At 45.3% G+C, this 27839-nt stretch overlaps 1 protein-coding gene across 3 annotated transcripts; it reads right to left on the bottom strand.

Annotated features, from left to right (window-relative positions):
• Positions 1–27839, bottom strand: LOC310696785 (uncharacterized protein). 3 transcript variants are annotated; one of them, XM_083482797.1, is made up of 10 exons: positions 27735–27824; positions 19303–19569; positions 14246–14554; positions 11768–12943; positions 9609–9724; positions 9184–9316; positions 5276–5433; positions 3442–3581; positions 2315–2641; positions 1–1374 (listed from the first exon to the last, which is right to left on the bottom strand). In XM_083482797.1, the coding sequence occupies exons 2-10, from the start codon at positions 19499–19501 to the stop codon at positions 1194–1196; spliced, it is 2739 nt and encodes a 912-aa protein (XP_083338923.1). In that variant the 5' UTR covers positions 19502–19569; positions 27735–27824; the 3' UTR covers positions 1–1193. The 3 variants fall into 3 exon arrangements, with proteins under 3 accessions (XP_083338923.1, XP_083338924.1, XP_083338922.1); XM_083482798.1 differs by lacking the exon at positions 19303–19569 and having other exon boundaries at positions 27735–27839; XM_083482796.1 differs by lacking the exon at positions 27735–27824 and having other exon boundaries at positions 19303–19620.

The following is a 27839-nucleotide window of genomic DNA, read 5'->3' as shown; positions in this document are numbered from 1 at the left end:
TTTTTTATTTTATTTAAAGAAGGTTTTTTAATTCACAAATTGAAAGAGCAAAAACAGTTATACATAAAACAATTGTGAAAGATTTCAACGTAAGTGAAGAAATACAGAAAGTATATAGCACCAGACATATTAATAACATTTACCACATAAAAAGGAGGTGGGATAAGAGCACTGAGCTGCCTGATAGAATTTGTGTTCATTTGTTGTTGTTTTTTAAAAAACTTCTTATCAAACTGATACACCGGAGAGAAAATGCTACCATATTGTGAGTTTTTGCTGTGGGAAGTCTAAAGAGAGAGAGTCTGGAATGCACCCCCCTCACTCTTTATATGTAGTAGAATTTGGAGGGTTATGAGGTGGTAAAAGCCTCAGGTGCTGACTACGATGGTTAGGGTAGGGAGAGTAGAAACAACGTCCTTGGAAATGTTGTCAGTACCATACAGATGACAAAACACAGACCATCCATAACAAAACCTATCTACCTTCTGGTGCCAGACAGAAGATCTCGTTTAGGGATGTGGAATCGGTGGCCTTCCAGGTGGTTTTGGACTCTCATTTCCCACCAGCCTGAGCATAGCACGGCCAATGGTCAGGGATGATGGGGGTTGGAGTGCAGCAACATCTGAAGGGCCACAGGCTTCTCCATGCCTGCACTAGAAGAACTTCTCTCAAGGCTTTTTCACAATTGCTTTGCTAAAGGTTCCTGCTAAAGGCCTTTGATTAACCGGTGGCAACAAGCTAACTGTCCTGTCCACCTGCTTGAAGAAGAGCTAAGGAGACAGTCTGGTGCTGCAACAGAGTCAGCAAAGGACACGGAAGCCTTGAATTTTGTAGCAGGATGGCAAGAGAGGTTCAAAGATATGCTGCTGCTTTGGGGGCACCGGGTGTCTGTGTGGAATGTTGTCTGCTAGGTATTCGCCTGGTCATCTGTGTTCACCTTTGTACATTTGTAATGTTTCCAGTACTCTCTCATCACAAAAAAACCTGATGCCTTAAAAGACTGCCCCTGAAGCCTCTAGTGGGGAGCATGAAACAAGTGACAGAGAAGAGAGAGGTGCCTATTTCCTTGCCCCTGCAGCACTGTGATGTCTTGAAGAGCAATATCTCTCCCCACGCCCCCCAGGTTGGGACAGTGTTTGGTCCCATAGCTTATGACCACCTCACAGCTGTTGCGAGTGATCTGCAAGGCACCTTTAGTAGTCGTCCTCTTCATTCTGTTGCGGCCGCAACACTACACTGTGGTAGGCTTTGATGCAGGAGAAGGCTGTGGGTGGGATCCGGCGGCGGTCAATCAAGTTGTTTTCCAGGTGCATCGACACAATGTTTGAGTCCTCTGCCACCCGCGTGTCACAGACAGAGTTCAGGGGGACATGCCTGCCAGGAAGAGAGACTAAGAACCCTCAGCATCATGCAGCCCTGGACAGGGCTTCACATACAGTACCTTCTCTCTGCAGTACAAACAACAACCCTGTGAGGCGGCTGAGCATGATCCCCATATTACAGGTTTGGTCAGGAGAGGTGCTGACTGGCTTACCCAAGAAAATGTAGTAGTGAGTTCATGGATAATAGGAGAATGAGATTAAAACTTATTGGCTCACATAAGTCATCTTTAAAATGAGGGTGAGAGTAGCAAGGCTAGGAATCTGATTTCCTGTGTTTTATCCCAGGAGCAAAATACAAGCTCAAGATACCAGGTACAGTGATACCTCGGGTTAAGTACTTAATTCGTTCCGGAGGTCCGTTCTTAACCTGAAACTGTTCTTAACCTGAAGCACCAATTTAGCTAATGGGGCCTCCTGCTGCCGCTGTGCCACCAGAGCATGATTTCTGTTCTCATCCTGAAGCAAAGTTCTTAACTCGAGGTACTATTTCTGGGTTAGCGGAGTCTGTAACCTGAAGCATATGTAACCTGAAGCGTATGTAACCCGAGGTACCACTGTATTTAAAATAGTTGCCTGCAGAGTTGCCTGACAATAGCAGTTCTGTTGTGTGCTGGGCTGCCTGTGTGCTTGCTTGCTAATTGGTATATTTATATACATTCAGATTTTACACAAACGCCACCAGTCCCTACAGCACTCTTTCCTCCAAACAGACTGACTGTAATGCCCTAGGATTTCTCATCGCTTGTGGATGCAAGAAGCACAAAAGGAGGAAGGAGCAGAGTAGGCTCTCTTTTGGAAATGGAGAACCTGTGCCTTTCTCAGTACTGATGGACTCCCACAAGCCCCAGCCAGCATGGCCAATGGTCAGGAATGATGCAAAGTGGAGTCCAATAACTATGCAAAGGGCCACTGTCTCCCCATCCCTGCTTTACCTGATGCGGTTGTGGCTCAGTCTCAGAACCTGCAGCCCCTTTAAGTTCAGGATGCCACGGGGAATGGCTTGGAGCTGGTTGTTGTCCAAGAGCAGCTCAGCAAGGGAGCGGTAGAGCCCCAGGAAGGAGACGGCGTGGATGCCATCGTCTCGCAGTGCATTGTGTGACAGATGCAGAAACTCCAGGCCAGGCTTCATATGGGCAAAGACGTAGCCAGGGATGCGCTCAATGCGGTTGTGGTGCAGAGTCAGCTGCTTCAGGTGCCGGGGTAGAAATGAAGGCACGTGCACCAGGCGGTTGTGAGACAGGTCCAAGGCCTCCAGCTTCCTGAGGAGGAAAAAGACACACACAGCCCTTGGGGATTCCTGACTTCCCAACAGTGGTGTTCTGGATTTCCTCCTATATACATGAATTGCTGCCATTCCCTTCCTTGGGAAAAACATTGCACTTGGGGGCATATTGTAGTTTAATATGGACAATAAACTTTCTGTATCTCTGTTTTCTCTGCTGTCCATCTGACAGTTACCTCCAGCCAGACCTACAACTTTATTATGAGGCATCTTGTCTTTGCTAGCTAAAGGAGTGGTTAGTATTGAAAAATACACAGACTTGGAAGGACATGGCAATAAGTTTGGCTCACATTCATATTTATAGTATGGTAAAGTTAAAATGCATAAAGGTTTAATGAATCATGTTATCAGGAAGAATTTATATACAGTATGAGATAAATATAAAAATTTGTTAGAAAAAGACACCTTTTTGGCTTTCTCCCATAGAAGTTATATCAGTGGAAAAATGAAATATGAAATATGAGTAGGCAACATGTAGAGATTTCTTAATGGATGGAGATGGAGATGTTAAAATAAAAAGGTCCGGAGAAGATAAGTATAGTAACAGGTTGGTTACAATGTCATCAACTTAATGAATTGTTCAAATTAGATAAAAGAAATAGATTTGTTAATCAAACCTCACAATTTGAAAGAGAACCTAAATAAATTTGTTTTTTAAAAAATGACAGTCACCTCCAAATCACCTTCCCACATTTTCCCCTCCCTCAATCTGGATTTTCTCATACCCTCTCCTTTTGGAGTATCACTGGTATGAGAAAATGATGCTAAGGTACTCACGGGAGGTTTATCCAGGCACGTGGAGCAATACGATCTTCCTGCAATTTGTTGTTGCTCAGAACCAGCACAGTGAGGTTCAGGGTTTTGTTGAGGACACTCTCGGTCACCTCCTCAATGTGATTAGAGTCGAGGTGCAGCTCCTGCAAAGGTGGGAAACTGTTGATTTAAAATCTGTCTTTTAATATGACTCCAGCTCCCCCCCCCCCATACAGTTGATTCCAGCATCCTCCCCCGCCGCCGCCCCTTCCTTGATTCCAGTTCTGCTCAGTCCCTGTCCAGCTTTGTGTGGCAAACAAATCCAGTACCTATTTCACACAAACTATCCACCTCTAAAACAACAACATACAGAAGAACTCCAGAATGAGACAAGTTAAATGGGGCCGGACCGGAGACAGACAGTCATCTTTAAAGAGAGATGTAGGTGGTATCACAGGAGCAGAGGGAAATAACCCTGCTGGACCAGCCCTAGTTCAGCATCCTGTTTCACACAATGGCCAACCAGGTGACTCTGGGAAGTCCACAAGGACATGAGGGCAACATACACACCCCTCCCATGGTTGCCGTGTTAGAAACTGAGACATGAAGGCTAGGAGATAAGTGGCATCTTTAAACCTAGGTTTAACAACGGAATGGCTAGGCACACTTTTTTTATAACAATACAAAGCTGAAAATGAATGAACTGCAGCTAAAATATTATGTTCATTTTTCACATGGTCTAGTCCTTCCCCTGCCCACCCCATAATATTCTTAAGAGGGTCTCTTCTCCAGTCTTCAGAGAGTAGCTGGAAGTGGAGAGGCAGAAAATGGTCCTCTTTTCCTTCCACTCTGCAGTTTTAATATTAGGTGCAATACTGTGCCCAGTATTTGGCTGATTTGGACAGTGCTGCTGCTGCCCTGAGCAGACAATGCAGACATCACTGGCTCACTTCAGAGCTTCTTTATCCTGGCTGCTGCCCAGAGAAGAAGCGGCGCCAGGTGAGAGCTCTGCAGTGCATACCACTAGCCCAGCTAGTGACCTTCTAGGGTGGAGCGGGCAGGAGAGACCAACAGACAGACCAGTTTGGCCCAGAGGGGCTCTAAAATAAGCACAGCTTAAAACACATGTGTTGGGGGGGGAGCGGGAAGAGTATGTTTAAGTTGAAGAATGACAATGGGTAGATCAGGCATAGGCAAACTCGGCCCTCCAGATGTTTTGGGACTACAACTCCCATCATCCCTAGCTATCAGGACCAGTGGTCAGGGATGATGGGAATTGTAGTCTCCAAACATCTGGAGGCAGGGACACGGACTTATAAAAAATATTGGGGGGGCCCGGGAAAGCTCATGAATAATAAATAAGCTCATGAATATGCAAATAAAGTGGCGCCGCCTCCTCGTGAGCGAATAGGGGAGAGCGTGCTGCGCCTATTAATCAGCTCCGAAGGAAATTGGGTGGAGCTTTTGCTCGGGAGGGAGGGCAGGAGGCATGCAGCCCGACCCTGTGCATTTTGGGCTGGGGGAGGGGCGGCGATGGCGCTCTGCTGGAGGGGCGTCGGAGATTATTGGGGGGCGGAGCCCCCCCAAACAAATTTTTGAGGGGGCTCGGGCCCCCTAAAGCCCCATGGAGTCGGCGCCTATGTCTGGAGGGCCGAGTTTGCCTATGCCTGGGGTAGATCACTGCCCATTTTTGATACTGGGTATTTGAAGTTGCACATTGCTTGCTGTACAGTATTTCTTTCAAATCTCATACATTACTTTATACCCTTTGACCTACCAGGTTTGGCTCCTGGTTCAGCTGACAGCCCCCTGACTAGGGTCTGGTCCTGTTACAAAGAACAACCCCTGCTGTGCTCACCTGCAAGGAGGCAGGCAAACCTGGCGGGATGGCTCGAAAGCGGTTCCGATCCAGTCGCAGGTAGATGAGTCTGCTCAGGGGCTTGAAGGTGGTGGGGGGCACGTTCCCATCATGCAACTCGTTTGCCTCCAGCTCCAGGGTGAGCAGCTTGAAGAGGCCTGTGCAGAGGAGAGATGAATCCATGAATCTCCTCTGGCTACTTGCAGCCAACCTGCTTATTGAGCATTCATCCTGATGATGTTTGGCAGAAAGATTGTGGGAACGTTATACAGTGGTGCCTCGCAAGACGAAAAAAATCCGTTCCGTGAGTCTCTTCGTCTTGCGGTTTTTTCGTCTTGCGAAGCAAGCCCATTAGCGGATTAGCGCTATTAGCGGCTTAGCGGATCAGCTGATAAGCAGTTTAGCGGCTTAGCGGATCAGCTAATAAGCGGCTTAGCGGATCAGCTGTTAAGAGGCTTAGCGGATCAGCTGATAAGCGGCTTAGCAGATCAGCTGTTTAGCGGCTTAGCGGCTTAGGATCAGCTGATAAGCGGCTTAGCGGCTTCCGAAAAAGGGGGGGAGGAAAAAAACCCCGGAGGAACTCGCAAGACATTTTCGTCTTGCGAAGCAAGACCATAGGAAATTCGTTTTGCGAAGCATCTCCAAAACGGAAAACCCTTTCGTCTAGCGGGTTTTCCGTCTTGCGAGGCATTCGTCTTGCGGGGCACCACTGTATGGTGGCAGCTATTTATTAAGCATTTCTTCTTATTTCTTTGCAGAAAGGTTGTATGATGTTGCATCAAGCATATCCCGCACTTTCTGGGGCATTTCCCCATCCTATTGATTGATTGATTGATTGATTGATTTTGATTGATTTTCAAAATATAAAACAGCAAGTTCCCCCCACAACTGCAATAAAGAAACTTCCCTGTTCCTTCCCATCATGTTTCCTTGCTGCAGAAAGCCCATGTTTTTTGGGGGGAGGACAGTTTTGTTGCACAAGACCACTGAAGCCGTTTTAATTGCGTGGTATAAATTTGCTGCTATGCCATTTAATTGTACCTGCAAAAATAACAACAGTCTGGATGTGCCATCACAGTGCTGTGGAAGAATTAATTCTTTGAAGGCTCACGTATGAGATGAGAAGGGGGGCTCCCCAAATGTATTATGAAATGACATTCAGAAATCATTCCAGTGCTGGAATTATACTGGGACAGGCAGAGCACCCCTTCAGGAAATGCACTAATCTCACTCCCTGAATTCCTCCAGGTTTAACCAAATCATGCCCTCCGTAGCCTTTGAAAAACAGCTGCAAAGGAGGACCTCACAGAAGCTAAGAGGCTACCCCCCAAACTGAAATACAGGACTGATATGCAGGTCAATATACATTTGAATATGGGTCAAATATTCCCCTCTCTGCCCACCCCCACCCTGCCTCCCATTACCAGCCTTGCTCTTAAGCTCTTTGCCTTTTCGCTGACATGGAGGGATTTAGCAAAGAATGGAGAAAGCTTCACCTGCCAAATTTCTGCCTCCCCAGGGTTCTTGGAAAGACACAGGGACAACAACAGTTTAACAGGGGAGAAAAATATTGGCAACACAGCTATCAGAATCCTCCAATTGTTAAGGAACAAAAATTTCAAATTATATAAAATTAATGCATGTAAGCATATTAGTCCAGTTTTTACATTTCCTTTCAGTTTCCACTGCTGGAACACTCTCAGGATGGACAGGGTAGAAACAACGGGCCTCTGTTAGCAGCAGAACTTGCTCCCAGGAGGCCCAGTGTGTATCCCAGCTTCCTGTTTAGCCCCCATTTATCAGCTGCTAACAAACTTCTCAGGAAACAACCCACACACATCCAGCACTGGGCAATTATAGAAACAGAAAGACACTAGACCAGTAACAGCAGGCTTCCTGGCTTCCAAACTGATGAAAGATCTTCACACCGATATTGGAAATAGCATAACGTGTCTGCATGAACACGGTGCATTGCATTCAGTAGAGTGCTGGCTTTGTCAAAGGACAATGCGGGGGGGGGGACGACGACAAGATATCTAGATTTGCCTTTGTAGTAGCGATCCATGAGATTTGTTTATGTGGCGGATCTCTTTTTGCTACTGTTGTCTACTTTCAATGTGTCTGGGCAATAGTTTCAGGTCATTTAGACACATGGATGCTGTTAGCAAAATGAGGTCACTTGAAATCGCCGGGCATCCCATTATGTAATTGTTCTACTGTGCATCTTGATAACATGTGTGTGCACTGTGTAGGGCTGCGGCAGACACCGTTATCTGCAATGTAATTTGCCCATAAGGGTTTACAATACAAGCCTATGTATCTCTCCTCAGAAGCTGTTGCCACCTGTCTGTCTTGGGAGACAATGGAGTGTGCCTCGGGGGGGGGGGGAGGGGGAGCCAAACTGCTGGAGAATCACATTGCCTGAAGTGACCTCCCTGGGGTGCAAGCCTGGTCAGTGTGTCTAGAGCAGGGGTAGGCAACCTAAGGCCCATGGGCCGGATGCGGCCCAATTGCCTTCTCAATCTGGCCCACAGACGGTCTAGGAATCAGCGTGTTTATACATGAGTAGAATGTGTGCTTTTATTTAAAATGCATCTCTGGGTTATTTGTGGGGCATAGGAATTTGTTCATTATTTTTTCCAAAATATAATCCGGCCCACCACATGGTCTGAGGGACGGTGGACTGGCCCACGGCTGCTGACCCCTGGTCTAGAGGTCCTGGGCTGCCCAGATGACAAGCCCCTCCCCCTCTTGGCCTCTCCAAAGGAAAGCAAAGAAATGAGTTTGGCACCAGCTGGGCTGCAGCAGTTGCCAGAAACAACATGTACAAAATGGCATCCAACTGTCTTGGAAACTCCACTCCAGATTTGTGTAGGATTTGCTCCTCAGCCTTTTCTTCCCCTGAATATGTTCTACAAGGCAGCAGTGGGGCAAAGGGAAATAAGAATGTGCCCTAGGACTCTGGAGACTAGGATTCAAATTCCCACACAGCCACAGAATTCATGTTGGGCAGTCACTATCATTCAGCCTAGCCCACTTCGCAGGATTGTTGTGAAGCTAAAATGGGTGGGGGAGAACTTTGTATGCTGCCTTGGGTTCACTGGCAGCAAAGTGGCCTATAAGTGTAGTAAATCATGAGCAAAGGAATGAATTCTTAACATCTTATTAAGTGGTTGCCATAGCTCTAGCCCTGCTCAAAATGTGGAGATCATAAAACAGGGTGGTTGTAATCGCCATCACAATCTTAAATATTAACAGCGGCTATTCTACAGAAATGCCCACAAGCAACCTTCTCCAAGACCTTTGGCCAATTAAACTATCTGTGGCCTTTTAAGTTGTGTATATGGGGTATTGTTTTCATTTCTTACTATGGTATGTATTTTTGTGTTTTTATATTGTAAACTACCCTGTGACCTTCAGATTAAGGGCAGTATAGAAATTTAATAAATAATTATATAATTTCCATGTCTCAGTGCAGTTCTCTTTGCTATGGAAAATGTATTTTTTTTTCTAATGACGAAGAGCTTCTGCACACTTCCATTCGTCCCATGCCTAGAAACCATGGGGGGTCTGAGCAGTTTTCCGCTTGCCCCACTCCTTCTCCAGGGAAAATCTGAACTTTAGTGCTCAATCAGAGCAAACGTCAATCCTAAGAAAACCTGAATTGCTGTTTGTTCCGATTGAGTGTTAAAGAGCAGCTTTCCCCGAGGAAAGAAGCAGAACAGTAGGAAGTATAGATGAGCCCCTAGGTGTGTATGCCAGAGTTTCAGAAATCTATAGGGAATGTGACTTAAAAGGGTGCCGCCTTGTGTTTACAAAAATTCCGGCACCTAGGAATGAGGGCCTCTGATCATATGCAGAGTACACACACACATCCAAGGAAGGACTTTTTATAAAGTGACCCCTACCTCGGAAGTTGTGTCTCTGCAGTCCTTCTAAATTATTGTCATTCATCTTTAGCTCTTGTAGTGAACTGGGCAAAGCTGGGACTGTAGTGAGGCGGTTCCCATCCAGATTCAGGCGCTTCAGTTTGGTGAGATTCTGCATAGAAGAAGAAAGGTACTGACAGGGTTGTGATCATGTTCAATAGTCATCAAGAAATAATTATTTCTTTCAAATGGGCAAATTAAAGAGCAATGGCCAACACATTCTTTGTATGTACAGTCCTATTTTCAGAATCTCCTTTAATTGAAGAAGTTAGGAGTAATTGATCTCCAAAGGTTCCTGTGATAATCTATTTCCCCCTCAGTCCCCGTCCCCCCGAATAAATTGACTTCCCTCTTTGCTTCTGAACTTCCCTTCACAGCAAAAGGTCTTTCCCGTTTCCACTCACCTTGAAAGCTTCTGGGTGCAGGCCTGCAGAATCCAGCTTGTTCTTGCTGAGATCCAGCCATTCTAGATTGGGCAACCCCAAGAAAATCCCAGCTGGGACATGAGTGATCTCATTCTCTGGGGAGCATAAAAGAAGGAAGGTGAGAGGTGCAAAAGCAGTTACAGGGAAGATCACGCTCTGGGCCTTGTAATGACAACTCTAAAAGCCCAGCTCAGTGTTAAGTTGTGGGCGAACATATCAGACGACACAGCGATTCTTCAAACAGCTCTTGTTTATTTCAGAGGCCAGAACAGAACTGAACTGAAGAGCTCAGTCAGCCTGCTTATATACAGCTCCAGAACAAAGTAACTGTTGCAACTTTCTAAAACTATCCAATCACTGAATGTCACTTTCGATCCTTCATTTGCATAACTATCTACAGTATCCCCCTGCTGGCCCAGGGTGAGAACTTCAGTACATAACACTCAGAAATCTCATTCTGTTCCTCCAATCTTTTTAAAAAAATCAATTTTATTAAAGGTTTTCAAACTAATATTCTATAAAATTCCAATGAGACTAAAGAGAATAATAGAAAACAATTTATCAATCAGAAACAATTAAAGAGAAAGAGAAAATGAAGCACATTAATAATCCTCATATGATCCTTATAAGACACAAAATTATGCATACAGGTATATAGCCCTCAGTCACCCTTTTATTTGATCTTCACACCCTGAATCCTCCCACCTGGAAGAGCTTCCTCTTCTTCCGTCTCCCACTCTGAGAAAAAAACACTCTGACCTTCCTTTCTCTGTCAGCTCCCTGTATGTATCTTCATTTATAACAGATATAAAATTTTAGGTGTTAAGATATACATCTAGTTAACGCTACTCAAGAGGCACCCAAAATCAAAGATCATACAAGAGACTCAATCCAAAAGAAAAGAGAGAGAGTGAAAGAAAAGAAAAGAAAAGAAAAAAGAGAAAAGAAAAGAAAAGAAAAAAGAGAGACTTCTGTTTCCCTATCTGCCAATTGTGAATATATAACCATTTTTCAAAGTATCTAACATAAATACTCCTGTTTTTTGTTTTTTCATTCTGCATGATTGTGTTATCTCAGAATTCCCTCCCAGATCTCCAACCATCATATTTTGCCATTCAAGAAATCCTCATAACCTTTTTTGTCTTTTTAATAATCTTCTAGTGTCCTAAATTGGTATTTCACCGGCTCCTTGTGATGTGTTTTTCTTTAGGGGTTCCATCAAATCTCAGTAACATATTTGTCCATGTTAGTCTATAGTTATTTGCCTGTTAAATCATCCTTATGTTCCATCCTCATAGTCTCTTCCCCTCTTTACCCTCCCCTCATAACCATGGTTTGAATGACCTGTGTTCCCACTTCCTGTGCACCAATTCCCTCCTCCAGTCTCTGCTTCCCAGTACCACAAGTTTGCAGGCAAACTATGGTTAGTGCTAACCTCCAAACCACTGTGTTACATTGATGGGCTCCTAAAGAATTTGTCCGTACTGTATTTGGGTTCCTGTCAGAGCAAAAGCCATGATATTGATCCCAGCAGCACACAAACCTTTTGGGAATTCCAGATCTAGCTGGCTTCTATCCACCACACAGACATTTGGAAAACGGGGAGAAAGGGTCCTTCCAAACTGGTGTTTGGCTGCAAGTGCCTTCTGCAACATATCCTCACACAATTATAGTGGTGGATTTTTCCCTGCTTTATTTTTTGTTCTGTGATGCTTCCCCAATGCTACCACATTATTGCTCTCCAGAGGGGCTACAGTGCAACAAAAGCAAGTGGGGAAAAACCCCAAAACATTTGTGGTATGAAAAGTTAAAAGGATTTCAGCACTTATTGGAAATTAAACAGTCTGATCACCCGAAAACTTTGCAGGCACAAATAGTATTAAAAGCAGGATCATTACTAATGAGCGCACTGCAGCGTACCAACTGAACAAGGCTGCAATCCTATACACATTTACCTGGGAGTAAGTCCTACTGAGCTCAGTGGAGTTTACTTCTGAGTAGACATGTATAGGTTTGCACGATAAGCCAGTTATTGGGCCCAGAAGAGTGTTTACACTGGGAATGAGGTGAGGAAAGAGAAGCTGGAGAGACACAGGCTGGTGAAGAAGAAAAATCCCTTTCCTGCCTCAAATATGTACCTGCCAGGTAGAGGGTTCTGAGCGCAGTGTCACTCAGCCTGGGCACATGTTTCAGGCGAGCATTGCCACAAGCGATGGCATGTTCAGAAAGCAGGCAGGTCACAGGCAAGGATGGCATTATGGGCTCATCTCTTTCCTTTGGCACGGCAGGTTGCCATTTTGGTGTGCCTCCTGCTCTGAAGACATTTCTATGAGATACGTTTTGTTCTTTCACAGCCTCAGTTTGGGTGACATTTCTGAAGGGGACACCAGGCAGATTCCTTGCTCGTGCCTGTCCACCTTTCCTGTGCAGGATGCCATGTTCTGCCCCTGCCAGTGACCGACTGACATTTCTGCGGGAAGAACTGGAGTCTTTCCTTGGCAATGCCCAACTGGCGTTCTGGTGAGAAGGTCTGTGCTCCTTGTTAACCTCTGCCCAACTGGTATTCCTTTGCTGGGAGCCATCCTGCTTCCCTGGCAATGCCTGGCTGGCATTCCTGTGAGAAAATCTGGGTTTTTCCTGTGGCGCTGCCTGGCTGGCATTCTTATGGGTAAGGGTGGGCTCCTTCCTGACCTCAACCCAGCTGGTATTCCTGTTTGGGGTGATGAGCCTTTTCCCTGACAGTGCCTGGCTAGCATTATTGTGAGCAACTCTGAGCTGCTTATTCATCTGTGCCTGGCTGGCATTTCTCTGGGAGATGCCCTGCTTTTGCCGTGTTAGTGACCAACTGGTGTTTGCCGACGGAATGCCATGTTCTTTCTCTGATTGTGCCTTGCTGGCCTTTTTCGGGAGAAGCCTGGGCTCTTTCACTCCCTGGGCCTGAGTGCCATTCCGAGTGAGGGCACTATACTCTTTCCGCATTGGGGTGTGACTGGCATTTCTGAAGAGGGGGCCTTGGTCCTTTCTTGATGCTGGCTTGCTGGTGTTCCTGTGGGGAGAGATGTTCTCCTTCTGCAGCAGTGCCCGGCTGGCATTGCTTTGGATTATTCTGGGCTCCTTTCCTTCTTTTGCCTTGCCAGTATTTTTGTGGGTAGGACTAGAGAGTGCCTGGCTTTCATTTCCATGCCAAGGGCCTGGCACTTTTCCTATCTGTATCCGAGTACTATTCCTAGATGTGACGGCGTATTCCTTTCTTGCCTTTGCCTTCTGTGGGGCAACAGGTTCCCTCACTGGTGTTTTCTCTACATGGATCAAACCTGTAGAGACAAGAGATGCGCAATGAAAGGCAAGGCAGACTAAGACATTTTGGCACCTACATGACCCATCTCCGCTCTACCCGCACCTAACAGGGGGCCCAATACCTAATTAACAGTCCTTGATTAACTTGGGGCACCATTGACCAGGTAGTTGCCCTGCGCAAAGGCAGCATGGCTCACTCTCTCTCTTGCCCAGCTGTTCATTCAAAAGGGGAGCCATGGGTTAGATCAGTCTTCCACTCCGCCACATGTTGAACTCCACTATCAGATGCTCTTGCACTTAGACCCAGGTCTGTTGGAAGAGGCCTTCTGCATGCCACCATTTTACATTTCCCACAGGGCCCCTATGTTGATGGTAGCTAAAAATGGCACCTTGCAGCTCCCCATGACTATTACCAAATAAACACCATTGATATAGGAAGCGTCCCAATGGAGTGCACTTCTCTGGGGCTCCCGACAGCCTGGGCATCAACCCTACGATACGATATGCTACGATATGATATGATACGATATCTTTATTGTCATTGTCCCATACAGAACAACAAAATTGAAAAACCCTACCTGTATTAACTGTACAGTTAACCTCCATGGAAATTAGTATGGGATGTTAGCATCCAAAATGCATATGTCAAGGGCTGATGTTTGAAAGGGCTGTAGAACCTTGTGATTTCCCTTGGTTCTGTTATTCACAGTCTTGTGAGTCTTAGCAGTCAGAGCAACAGGTGTGTTGTGTTGTGCTGCTGTCTGCCTTGGAGTCAGAGTATCGTCAGACTGTAAATGTTCGTTAGTCTGCAACAGCTTAATCTAGGTGAGATGTTTTTGTGACTAAAAGAAACATCCACCTGTATTGTATATTTAATCTGAAACTGCACTGCAAGTACACTAAGTAAAAGTCATATGTTCTTTAAACTTTAAAAGAGAGTGTATTGCGTAGTTTTTATAGGAGGGGAAAGAGAACTAAAGAGTCAAACAGCCCAGGGCTGCCTTCTGCATACTCTGCAAATGGGAGCTACAGTCTAATTCCCACAATTAGAAGTAGTTTGTTAAGGGCACTAGATATAGTAGCTCTGTGAGGGGTGAACTACAGCTCCCAGGACTCTTTACAGGGTGTGTCTGCTCTAAATGTATGCTGCACACACAGCCTTACTCAGAAGTAAGGCCCACTGAGTTTCGCAGGACTTACTTCCTAGTAAGCATGCTTGGAATTGCAGCCTAAAACTGGTAGGCAAGCTTAACAATGAAACTGGTCCAAGCTTATTCACAGGCTGGCCTTCATCCCTTTATTCCCACTCTTGTTCATACCTTTCTGAGGGTACATACTGCCTGCCTGGGCCAGGCTGAGGTTTGTCGCAGGGGCAGCGGATTCTGGTTTTGTGCCCATGGTGCTGCTGGCAGCCTCTGCTCTCTTTGTGCCCAATACCTTCTTTCCAAATTTGGACAACTTCTTCGGCACACCTCCCTGCCCCAGATTTTGGCCATTCAGGTAGTTGGGGAGCGCTGCCTCCTTCCTCCTCAAGACACTGTTCTTCAGGATCGAAGGCTTTTCACCTTTCTGGCGCAAGCCCTTTTCTCCTGCAACACTTTCCACACCGGCTACAGATTTGAGGGTCTCTGCAAATTCGAAAGGGGAAACAGAAACCACGACACCTCGGTTATTTACTTAGGGTTTGAAAAATGCACATCCTGCCTACCTATGTAATAGCTTCTAAAATTATGCCTCATCAGAGTGACCAGGAAACAGGGCCAAAGTATGCATATTATGCTAATTAAGCAGATAGGATCGGATTTCCCCCCTAAGGCCTGGGATCATTAGGGGCAAGAAGCAGGTCAAGGTGCTACATCTGTGGTGTCCCTGAGGGCATTTCCTTTCTCCTCCCATGTGCATCAGTGGCTGCCAATAAGTCCTAACAGAAAAATCAATGTGCTTCCCTTGGGAGTACTACAGCAGGGTGGTAAAACCTGACCCTGGGTTCTAATGTGATGAGGGGTGCAGGGCTCATCCAGACTTCCTTTGGCACCCTGCTTTCCAGGCACAGGTCCGGGCTTTAAAGTTCCCTGACCAAGCAGTTTTGTGTTTGCCCCACAACTTTCCCTGGGAAAGCCCACGTTTTACTGCTGAATTGGAGCAAATGACCATCTGTGGAAAACCTGATTTCCATTCAGTGGTAAAATGCAGGTTTTCCCGGGGAAAACGCCGAGACAAAAACCAAAATACTTGGACATGGAGCTTTAAAGCCTGGACCTGTTTCTAGGAACTCTGCACAAAAGGAAGTCTGTGTGAACAAGTCCCCAGAGAAAAGATTTTCTCTCTGGGCACTTCCAGGTGGCCGGTTGTTTTGGGTGGGATTCAGTGACGCACTGGCCAATCACACATTTACAGTTGATTGGGAGGTCTCACACAAACAAACCCACTTCCCCAAAAGACCATAATTTCTTTGATAAGGAATATGGCAGGAAAATGCATGGGGAAACATGTGATAGCCCTTGCTTTGATGCAACATCATCAAACCTCCCTGGAAACAGATCAGGATGAATGTTCAGTAAACAGGCTGTTCCAGGAGCAACCTCTCTTTCTGCCTCTCTCACAACACTAGGACCGAGGGTCATCCCATAAAGCAGAATGGCGGGAGATTCAGGACAGCCAAAACTATTCACACTGTGCATAGTTAAAACCTCCCACAATGTGTGGTGATGATCATTAACCTGGATGGCTTCAGAAGAGAATTAGGCTTATTCCTGGAGAATAAATCCGACCGTCAAAACCAGCCACTGGGAGAAGGCTGCTGTATTGCCTTTATGTCTGGCTTGTTGACTTCCTAGGAGGCATCTCACTGTCCACCGTGGGAAACAGGATCATGGATCGGATCGGAATTTAGGGCTAGACAAGACAGAATCAAGGCGGCTGGGCTTTAAATGCATAGTGCAGATGTAGACATTCCTTCGATATTCACAGCTTCTTGGTTCTCCAAGTGGTAGGGAGTTCCAAGGACAGCCATGACACAGCTAATTTCCTTATGCAGAAGGTGAATACTTGAGACTGACAGCATTTTTGTGACAATGTGTTAGTTACATGTATACAGTTTGAACTTGTGGGAACAAGCAAGGGCTCCAAACAGAGTTTGGGCAACCTATTTCTTGAAAGTTCATCCTGAGGTTAGTTTGTCTGCCACTGAGCATTTGTCTTGCATTCATCCTCATTTGCTATTAGTCATTTGTTCAGCCCACACTTTTCAGTGCATATCTCCACCGTGTCTCAAACATCAAGAAGGCCAGATTAACAGAATACCTCTTTTCCCATCCACCCCAATTTCTGCCTACATTTTAACCTCTATGTTTTTCCTGGTGCACACACTCTCTCACACTGGTATACAGTGGTACCTCGGGTAAAAAACTTAATTCGTTCCGGAGGTCCGTTCTTAACCTGAAACTGTTCTTAACCTGAAGCACCACTTTAGCTAATGGGGCCTCCTGCTGCCGCCGCGCCGCTGGAGCACGATTTCTGTTCTCATCCTGAAGCAAGGTTCTTAACCCGAGGTACTATTTCTGGGTTAGCGGAGTCTGTAACCGGAAGTGTCTGTAACTCAAGGTACCACTGATACACAGATAGGACACTGATCTCAGCTTCCAGCATGGCTGGTAAGATGGGTCTAGTACTTAGTAGCCAACAGCTATCACAAACCATAAATGCTAATTTAAGCAAGTATCCTCTAGGAGTCAGTGCCCCTTTTAATAACATTCGCCTCACAATACTTTTATGTCCACTTCCCCCTACACTGCACACTTCAATGCTGTCCTTAAATTCTATTTTGGAAACTTCAGCTGGCGTAGAATTCTGCCACCCAGTTGCTTGCAAGGACATATTACTCCAGTTTTTGCTCATCTGCAATGGCTTCTTGCTCGCTTTGGGGCACAATCAGGTCCAGCCTTTCCAAATGGATTAGAAAGGTCCATATAATATTAATTTATTCTATACTCTCAATGGAGCTACTGCAGTCTGGGTCAAGTCGATCCTGGGTGAAGCATAACATGATGAATGCTCTGACTTTGCTTGCTGTGCACATCAACAGAATATTTTCTGCTGATTCTTGGGGCTATCCATCATAAAATCTGGGTCAGCCCTTGCCAGAGGACACATGCACAAGACCACACTTTTTTGACTTTGAATGAATGACTGCTGAATCACAACTGCTCTTTAAGGCTGTATTTCTAAGTTGATTTGCTGCTGGAGTCCTTTAGAACTGCTAACTGCAAAGAACTGCCTTTCCATATTAACTGGAATTGGAATTAAAGCAGAGGTTCTGCATAGCATTATATTGGTATTAGTTTGTGGGTGCCTTGACTCCCCTAAACTCCTGGGTCTGGTGGGTCTTGGAGTTTGAGCAGTGCTTGGAGTAGTAAGATGTGCTGTCGGGTGCTGAATTAAGCAGTGTGAAAATACAGGTCAGTCTGATGATGGCTTCTGAGTCCTTAACAGAGAACAAGGACAGGGGGGATAAGCCATCAGCCAGCAAATGGGTGGAGCCAGCCCTGGGCTCTGGGTAGTTAGCAGAAGACAATGCCAGAGTTTTTAGGAGGAAGAAGTTTCAGGATTGCAGTTGGGTATGATGTAAGCAGGAGGAAATACAGCTGCAGTTTGCAAGCAGCAACATGCTGAAGGGCTGGGGGAGGTCAGAGCACAATGTGGGCTGACACTTTGAATCTGAGGCTGCAGGAATGGGAGACACAAAACCCTCCTGGCGTATGATGCTGGGAGCCCCTCCACCGGAGGCTCAGACCGTATATGTGAGTAAATAAACCACATCTCATAAAGACATCACAGTCTCTGCTGTGGTAAGCACCTGGAGCCTGAAATCTAACTCTGCTCAGAGATTGGGGTGGCATGTAGCAATATTATACCATTGTTAAACAATACCATAGCTAAAATCTTTCTGCAATGCTTGCTGGCAAAAAGTTTTAGTCAGAAAAAGTCCTTGCCCATGTAAAATGAAAATCCTGCCCATGCTATTTCTTTCCGTTGACTGGAGGATTGTTGGTGATTGAATAACCTCAGTTAATTGTCCATGTTGCCGTTTCTCTTCCTGTTTGATAGAGAGGCTTTGATTACTGGTTTTCTTGCTCTTTTACTTTTTTATTTTTTATACTAAACAGTGTTATTTTACTAATATGTTTTTTTAAACAAAAACAAAAACCAAGTACTTAAAGACGACCACCACATCCATGAACAGAACACAACACTGGGCAATTAACAGTCTAAACCTACAGTATTTACTTTGATGTCCATCTTACAGAGTCTAAAGCATGTGTTGGATTGCAGCCTAAGAGATGTTATTCAGCAGTAACCCTCCAGACGGAATAAACAGGAAGCAATAATATGGGGAGGACCTGCAAACAGGAACTTTAAAGCTGCAGTAGTCCTGAAAAGCTTCAACAGTCTGTGGAGACAACCCCCCAAAACACACACATGTACCAAGTCTGCAAATTACAGGAGACTAACACAGAAACCAATGGACTACAATTATTTGACAACAATATAATTTCTTTTCTCCATTAAAAGTATTTGAACAAAGGGTGGCAATTTCAGATACCAGTGTGGAAGTAACCATAAATGTTGAGCAGAGGCTAGCTCCATGCATAAATGTATACTGAAAAAATGTGGGGAAATGTGCTTCCTTTTACCCCAGGAAAAACAACTGAAGGCTTAAGGAACATATTTGTCCCCAGATGTTTGTTATCTGGGCTCTAGATTACATTTTGGTTTGCCTGGGGCTCATTGGCATAGCCATAGCCAAGAGGCCAGTGCTCACATGCAGTTTTGCCAAATGGCTCCAGTTGCTGCCATGTGCCACTTGCTAAGGGGCTTATTCTCACATGGCAGCGCAATGCACGCACATTCAAATTCATGGTCCACAACATCATTTACAGCATATGCAATACTACAAATGGTACTACCACCAACTCCTACCACCCTCCAAGCAAAAGCAGCTTGTGGGAATGTTTTCTTTTGGTTTTGCATCCTCCAGTTCTGGCAACGGGGTAAGATTCTAGCGGAGCCTGCCTGCAAAATCCCAGCTGCATGTGGGACAACTCTTATTTGTAAATGTGGGCTGGCACACTGCAGGACGGACGGGGCTTGACAAACAGGGCACAAAGTATTGAAGCTGAGCTTCCCTTCTTCACCTTTTTTCTGCAAGTGTCCACAGGGGTGAGAGAGTGTAACAGTTTGGTACATTTCACTATTTTGTGGTAGTCTGCACGGCGGCCGGCTTCATGTCCCCACTGCTTCACTTTTCAGCCACGCCCCTTTGGAAGCCCCTCCCTTAGGCAGGTCCACCACCCACACGGCCTTCCCCCGGACTCACCTTCCGCCACACCCTGCCCCAAGATGAGCTCGCTGGCTGCCTGCTGCTTTCGTCGCTTCCCGGGATGGGCTGGCCCATCTGGGGCAGGAGAGGATGAGGAACTCAAGCCCTTGCTTGGGCTTTCAGGTTTTTTCCGGGCAGCCCAGCCAAGGGGAGCCCACAGAGCCAAGGCAAAGAGAGCAGGGAGAAGGAGCTTCATGCTTCCTCTGCTTTCCAGACTGCAAGCCTGCAGAGCTCCAGGCTGGTTTCACCACTCGGCGCATATTCCTGTACAGGGAGAGGTTTATATTCTTCATCCCCACAACTCTGACGATGGGGAGGGAGGGAGGGGGAAAGCAGGGCTTTGACGGGAGCAAATGGAGGGAAAGCTCTGGCAGGAGCAAGGGGGCTCTGGCAGTTAATGTCCGTTGGGGGAGCCGGCTCACCTAAGACAGGGGAGTTTGTCTCTTAGCACCTGGCCAGGCTCCGAGGTCTCACTCCAATGAATGGCCCTTCTGTGCATGCACACAACCAGCCACTGTGCAGAAACCGTGAGCGGCTCTTGTTAGAGAAGGCGATTTGACGCCTCCAGGGCCTTGCTAGCCCATCCCAGCACACTGCCAGGTCTGTGACTACAGAAACCAGCATCCGTCTGGTGGAGGGGCCTGGGGTTTTGCTGGCTGGTGACGCAGCAGAGGGCCCTACAGGGGTCCAACATGGTCTCAGGGATTTGGGCAGGTTGTGAAGCTTCCCTTGAATGAGCCCTTTGTTTGGGGGCACCATAACGCTCAGAATGGCCACTGTACCTCTCAAAGCAATGGCTTCCAAGCTGCCTTCTTTGGGTGGGGTACCTTGGAGGTTCCTCCTCTGAAGCTTACCAGTCTCACCTCAGTTACAAACTGACAAGTTTACCACAGCCCACTCAGGTCACCTGCAATACCTCGTCCCGAGGGGTGGGTGGGTCTTTAAAATATTTTGCAACCACTGATCTTCAGAAGATTCCAGGGTGGTGTACAGAAGTGTTAATAAAACTGTTCACACAACAAAGGAATACAATCTTATTTATTTTAAAAAATGTAACAACAGCAGCAGCAGCAATTACTATATAATTTGGGAAAATTTGGCATGTGGGTTCCTGAGGAGGGGGCAGCAGTCTTTGTCAATGTTTGGGTGCTGGGCAGTTGTCCTTTCTTTCTCCACACTGAATAGCTGCCAATCTGCTTTCATGAAGATTAATGCTTTCCAATGTGTATGTGTGTATGTGTATGTGTATGTGTATGTATGTATGTATGTATGTATGTATGTATGTGGGACGTGGGTGGTGCTGTGGGTTAAACCATAGAGCCTAGGACTTGCCGATCAGAAGGTCGGTAGTTCGAATCCCCATGACGGGGTGAGCTCCTGTTGCTCGGTCTCTGCTCCTGCCAACCTAGCAGTTTGAAAGCATGTCAAAGTACAAGTAGATAAATAGGTACCGCTCAGGTGGGAAGGTAAACGGCGTTTCCATGTGCTGCTCTGGTTCGCCAGAAGCGGCTTAGTCCTGCTGGCCACATGGCCCGGAAGCTGTACGCCGGCTCCCTCGGCCAATAAAGCGAGATGAGCGCCGCAACCCCAGAGTCATCTGCAACTGGACCTAACGGTCAGGGGTCCCTTTACCTTTACCTATACAGAATATATAATTAGTTTAATGTCTTCTTAAAAAACCCCCACCACACTTCACCATGCAAAAGCAGCTTGAACATAAGTGGGCACATGATGCAAGAGGCAGTCCCATTAGGTCGAAACCTCCACTTTCATCATCCCATGTGAAAGACGTGTGTGTCGCCTGCGTTTCCAGCTTCTCACCAGGGTCTCCCAGGCAGAGAAGGCAAAGTACTGGGTTACTTCCTATTCTCCTGTCTCGTCCCAGTTGGTGTGTTGGTCAGTGCACGCATGATTCATCCGTAGGGGCAGATTCTCCAGACAGGCTAAATGCTGTGTTTGTCTTCTTTGCGACCAATATTATTTGCTTCCTTCTGCCTCAGTCTACCCATGACTTCCTCATTTTTCATAAATGTGTTCCGTTAGTTTTGCCATTATTGGTCTGAAGTGGCATGTGCCTCCACACAGGGTTGATTTGGGGTGAAACAAGGAGAATATTGTCTATGCTTTACAAATGTCACATTCTTTTATTTATAGCCTGAAGTGGTACTACCCGTAAAAAGCTATACCTGAAGCTGAGAGAGAGAGTAGTTTTTCTCAGGTCTAAACTAGACATGATGGGGTTTCTCCAGGAATACTTTGGGACATCAAATTATTTTGAAATCATCTTTTTCAATATTATCCTGACCTGTTGGTAAAGATCTTTTCTCCACTGCAAAATATTTGACTGCCGACTCCACCCAGCTGCCATTTTAGTGGAAATAATTTTAGGAGGTCATTTTTCCTACTGCTCTTTTTCAGACAGAGACACCTTACCCCTTTCCCCTGGCTGCTTGTGAGTGTGTGAAATACAGATGAGTCATGTCTACCAGCCATTACCTAGACCTCTTAGCTCCCATAGAGTCATGTCACCAGAACACCAGCTCTTCACGGTTTCCATAAAATTGGAGACTCTGGTCAGATATATCCTTGGCCCTCGGGACAATCCATACTGAGAACCCTTTTCAGAGAAATCTGTTGGGAAACTCATAAAAATATCCTACTTTGATACCAATATGTTTTGCCTCACAGGGCAAATTGCAGCTTTGGTGTAATATCAATCAGAAAACTGCTCTGTGGAGGAAAGGGTTAAACCCTCTACACACACACACACACACACACACACACAGTCACAGTCTGAATTTAAGGGCTGCAATTGACCATATTAAGGAATCTCTTGCATCACATCCAGTTGGCCCTTGAAATTGATCATCTTTCTCCAACTCTGGTTGCCCTTTTTTTTTAAAATTACTACAGATGTTTCAGTCCTATGAGTCACCGTAGCACTGAAGGAGCCGTGCCTTTCTCAGATCTTTGGAAGAGATGGTGACAGGACTGGCAACAGCTGCATGTGTGCACTGGTATGCAACATCCAATCATTATCCGCCACTAGCGACCAGGATTAGGATGGTGCTGGAGTTATGGTGATGCACATTGCTGCTTGCTCATTTCGGCTGAAACTGCTTCATAGGCACAGCCAGTAAAACTATGAAGTTGCAATACGGAAATGCATTAAATGCTCATTTAAAAAGAGATCTTCCAGATCTGCCCCTCTAATTAAAGAGAATATTGAAATATGCCTGCAGTGAGTGTGTATGCTGTAGAATCTAGCCTTCAGAAGAAAAAGACTGAAAAAGTCAAAATCATAATTATGCACGCGCTACAATTCCACAGGAATGCAGAAAAATGCACAGAAATCATATTCCCAATAATTTTAGATTTCTTCTTTGAAAAAGCATCTTTCTAGTCTTGAAATGCAGTTATCTGCTAAAGCCTTTGAAACAGGAGAGTGGCTGAAAAAGCCTGTATACACATTACCAGCTTAAAGCACATGTATAGTAAGTCATTATTTCTCTCAATTTGGATTGAAGCTGGTTTTGGGGGGAATGCAATCAAAACACAGTATTTCATAAGAAACGGCAGGATAAATATGAATTGTGGCTAACATCATGTGTACAGCAGTGAGAGTCCACTGGATGCAAACTGGAGAGGACATGAGGCCTAATATTCCCAGTAGTGGGGCTTCAGTGCCCTTCAGTCCCTGCTCCACCCCCTAACTAGGGAAACAACCCTGAATAAATTAGACAAGTTAATATGAATTACAAATACATGCCCAATTTATATATTTAATACAGGAATTCAACTTTTCTTGGCAAAAAAATTGAATGATCTAGTAGCAGAATTCTTCATTCATTTATTTATTGCATGTTTACTCAGAAATGGTTCTGCTATGTCGTGGAGTTTACACATATTAACTGTGCATAGCATTGCTGCCCTTGCATTACACTTGTTTTATTTTTCTAATAAATTACTACCCCAATCAAAGCTTGGCTTTGTTTTTAAAACATCTCATTTGTTCCGAGCCAGTCTCATGATTTCAGTGCCAGCACTTATTAAGTGTTATTAATAAGCCTGCAATTCAGGGCTATTAACCAGCACTTTTCCTAACAAACATGCTATTAAGTACTTGTCAGTTCGTGAATGTACGGTAATTCCCTCCTATAGTGAACTGACATTGTTGAAATGAAATGGGGACACCTAGACATAGATATGTCTACATAGAAAATGACATTTTATGAACAGCAAAAGGTCAAAACAAAGGCTAATTTCAAAAAGCTTAAGGAACTACTCAGTGAAATCCCATAGTCAGAAATACTCAGAGAGAAGAGGGTCCAAGATGGATCAGAGTTTCTTAAAGGTGAAATCCTGAAGTCACAAAAGCAGACAATTCCAAGAAGAAAGAAAAGTGAGAGGCATCTAGAGAAACCAGTATGACTGCTTAAGGAGCTTAGAGATGAGATGAGATTTTAAAAGGGCATGTATCAGAAAGGGAAGAAAGAGAAAATATATACAAGTAACCAACATTTGCAGAGAGAAGGTCAGATGAGCCAAAGTTCAGAATGAACTCAGGCTTGCAAGAGAGGTTAAAAATAATTTAAAGAGGTTTCTTTGGCTATGCTTGAAGCAAGAGAACAAGCAAGTTAACAGGTCCTTTGCGTGGAGAAGATGAAGATATGCTACTGGGTGACAGAAAGACGGTGGAATTGCTCAACACCTACTCTGTTTTCACCCAAGAGGAAAGCAGTGGCCAACCTGGTGAAAACTGGATAAAGAATGCAAGGAGGGAGCTGCAGCCCAAGACAGGAAAAGAGGTGGGAAGGCATTTAGTTGACAGTCCTACAGCTCTCTCTTTGGCGATCACTCGTAGCCAAGTAAGATTGTCTTCCATAAACACGGTTTTAACAGTGACTTTGGAGGCCAATTCTGGATCCACAGGTCCTTCCACTGTGGGGATATTGGTTTCCGGGGGGGGGGGGAGGGTTGATCACAGTATGCATTTGCCAAGCATGCCTTCCTCTTGGCACGTTTCTCCCTTGCGTCCTGAGTTTGAGTGTCTTCAAAGCCCATGACACCTTTGGTAAAGGCTGTTCTCCAACTGGAGCGCTCGCAGGCCAGTGTTTCCCAGTTGTCAGTGTTTATACTACATTTGGACAACATGACCCTGAGGGGGCCCAGCTTTACAGTTCTATGATTCTGTTATTCTAACCTGTGTGACAGAAACCTGTGGGTTCACAGACGCTGCATATCCACCTTCTTTAAATAATCAATTAACCAATCGAGAGCTACATGTGTAGCTTTTTCCTTTCTCCTCCGGTGAAGAGGCTACATCCTAATGTTTTAATGTTATATTTTAATCTTTTTAAAATTGTATTTTAATCAACTTGTTTTTATTAATGGTTGTTAGCTGCCCTGAGCCCGGTCTTGGCTGGGGAGGGCGGGGTATAAATAAAAATTTCTTAGTAATATTATTATTACAATTCTCTTCTTTTTTTTTTATAAAATTTTTATTTGGTTTTCTGCTTTTATAAAGACAAAACATAAACAAAGAAAAAACAAAAGACAAAAACATGTATAAAATCAGCAAATCCCCATTTCATAACCTTGTTCCCTGACTTCCCCCCACCCCCCCTCATGCATCCCAGTTTCAAGATTATGTCAGCAAGTTGATATTTCTCCTCTTAACAATCTTATTCATCTTATTTCCTTTTTTATAATTAAAAATTAATTTTCATAAGTTGGACTTAAGTTCTCTTCCATCGATTTTCATTTTATCTTAATTAAGAGTCATCTTAACCAAACCTAAAAGTCTTGAGAGTTTTTAAGAGTCTCTTCTTCCCTCCCTCCCATCCCCGGTTTTTGTCCCTTCCCAATAAAAATCCAAATTCGAAGTTCTCAGCCTGGGTTCCTCACATCCGAGGCTTTCAAATCTATTTCCGTTCCTCTCCGCCTGTCCTGTTGGTAGTCCTTTATAGCAGTCGTCAAATCTGGGAAAAGTTCTTTCACCATCAAAGTATGTCCTCTTCCGACAAGAAGATTCAAAGGTAGCTGCTGAAGTATTTCCACAAAGTCTGTCTCTTCCAAGTCTAAGTCCAAACGTAGGCCCCAATCATATTTCTTTATTTTAAATTCCTGTACTCCATTTTGTCTTGGGGCCTCCTCCTTCTTCTTCTGTATCTCTCGCAGACTTGTGGTGGATATGTTCCCAGCGTCTCCTTGCTTGTATTCCACAGATGTCAACTTTTGGTTGTTGCTTCCCAGGATTACTTCTTCTTTTTCTTGTTGTTTAGTCTCTTCCAGCTCTGTAGGTATTGTTTCCCAATCAGCTGTGGATTCTTTCTCATTAAGGTCCTCAATACAAAGAGCAGAGTTGCCTGTTCCCAAGGTCATAGTCTCAAGTTGTTTGTTCATGGCCAAGCTCTGCTCCTGTAAGATTCCCACCAATTGAAACATCCTTTCGATTTCCACTAGTAACTTTCCTTCCACAGCCATTGTATCCATTGTAGTTTCACAGAGTTCCCCCTAGGGGGAATCTGGTTACTTATTTGCCTTTTCACCAACAATCCTTTAACTGATTATTATTACTTTGTTTCCAACAGTTTCAGCTCAATTATAACTCGTCTTAGTCCATAGGAATCTTAAATGGCAATTTCTCACTTTAAACCACCCGTTTGGCAGCTTTGACAGCTGTCAAACTCCGCAGCTCTAACGCAGGCACAAAGGCAGGACGTTCCCGAGCCCGGGAGGGGGGGTTGTTTAAAACAAAAGGAAGGTTTCCAAAACTCCACTCTCCTGCACAAAATTTCCTTTAGTAAAATCTTGAAAGTTAGTGTCCTTTTTAACTCAACCCGCCAAGGGTAGGCTCTCCAGCTTATCTCTTGTGTCGTTGCTTAGATGGTCTGCAAGGGGGGGGTGCGGACTTCCTTTTAGCACACCCCCCGGTCGTCTCCAATTGAAGGTAAAATTTTTATAAAGTCCCAATCCGTCTTACTCACGGGTGATTCTTTCAGTCCAAATTTTCAAGGAAGGAAGTCAGCGCTCTCCGGTCATGGCTCGCGGCTTCGCTCCACCGAGGTAGCGATCGACTCTCAGTGCCACGCCACCCCCGTATCCCCTCCGCAGCCTTTAAAAAGGCTCTTTGCGAATCAGGGGGGGCGCTTAAGGCACCCGCCGAGTCTTCAGTCCGCAGGCTTCCGCGCCTGCGGTTTTTAAGGGTCCCCGCGTCGCCGGCGCGGCAAAGACCCATCCTCAGTGGAGCCGATTCCCTCCGGAGCTCGGAGGGAATCCGCCATTTCCAGATCGCGTCAACCCGGAAGTCCCCAATATTATTATTACAATTCTCAGCACCTTAAGCAAAGTAGTTCCCAGGATTCTTGGGGTGAAGTCATGTGCTGTAAATGTGCATTGTGTATGTCACCAGAATGTTGATAGCCTAAAGCATACCCTCCAACATACCCAGAGGAAAACTGGAGCACACATATTTTGGGGCTGTGATCTTGTGGGAGCCAGGTGACTCGTTGCTGCATCACACTGTTGACTCACGTTGAGCTTGTGGTCTACTAAGACCCCTTGATCCTTTTAATGTGTACTACTGTCAAGCCCGGTGCCCCCCATCTTATATTTGTTTATCTGGTTCTTCCTGCCTAAGTGTAGAAGCTTACATTTGTTCCTATTGAAATTCATTTTGTTAGTATGGGCCCAATTCTCCAATCTTTTAAGGTCATTTTGAATCCTGATTCCGTCTTCTGCAGCATTGGCTACCCCTCCCAGTTTGGGGTCATCTGCAAATTTGAGGAGCATCCCCTCAATGCCTTAATCCATGTCATTTATAAAGATGTTGAACAACAATGGGCCCAGGACAGAACCCTGTGGCACCCCACTTGTCACTTATTTCCAGGATGACAATGCACTATTAGCGAACACTCTTTGTGTTCAGTCAGTCAGCCAGCTACAAATCCACCCAACAGTTACCTTGTCCAGCCCACATTTTACCAGCTCCTCCACAAGAATATCATGGGGAACTTTGTCAAAGCCTTTGTCAAGATACACTATGTCCACAGCATTCCCCTGATCCACCAAGCTTGTAACGAGAGAGAGAGAGAGAGAGAGAGAGAGAGAGAGAGAGATATGTTAGAGTCATCTAGTATGACTTGTTTTTAAGTCCACAAACTCTCCACAAGTTTGTAGTGCGAATGACTGAACTGGGGAACCTCCTATACTTGTGAAGTTGTCCGTGCATTTTAGAACCTTAATATGAGTAAGATATTTAGGGCTGGGGAAAGGTGTCACTATTCCTTTTCCTGTACCTTAAATATGACCCAAAGTCCGAGGGGCCAGTTATAGCCATAAAACAGAAGCATGCCACTTAGTGACTTCGGGATATGCTGCAAAATTTTATTGCAATTCCCCCTTATAGGAACAATTTATCTGCCCACCTGTACAGCTGTCTGCCCAGATTTCCTCTCCAAGGCTCATCCCTGCCTAGTGAACACATGGCTTCAGTCAGCAGCTCCAGGTCCTCTTACATGTGGTGATGCAGC

Source organism: Podarcis liolepis (assembly GCF_965112155.1).
Source record: "Podarcis liolepis genome assembly, chromosome: 17".
Classification (NCBI taxonomy): Eukaryota; Metazoa; Chordata; class Lepidosauria; order Squamata; family Lacertidae; genus Podarcis; species Podarcis liolepis.
Note: the sequence above shows the minus strand (reverse complement) of the source record. Positions and strands in the feature narration are given on the sequence as shown.

What these genes read in the sequence shown, in the direction of transcription:
- LOC310696785 (XM_083482797.1), bottom strand. Translation starts at nt 19,501, where the DNA reads ATGAAGCTCCTTCTCCCTGCTCTCTTTGCCTTGGCTCTGTGGGCTCCC. An exon ending in GGGGCAGGGTGTGGCGGAAG is followed by an intron (nt 14,555 to 19,302) that starts GTGAGTCCGGGG and finishes TCGAATTTGCAG; the next exon opens with AGACCCTCAAATCTGTAGCC. An exon ending in GTTTGCCTGCCTCCTTGCAG is followed by an intron (nt 3,582 to 5,275) that starts GTGAGCACAGCA and finishes CCACCTTTGCAG; the next exon opens with GAGCTGCACCTCGACTCTAA.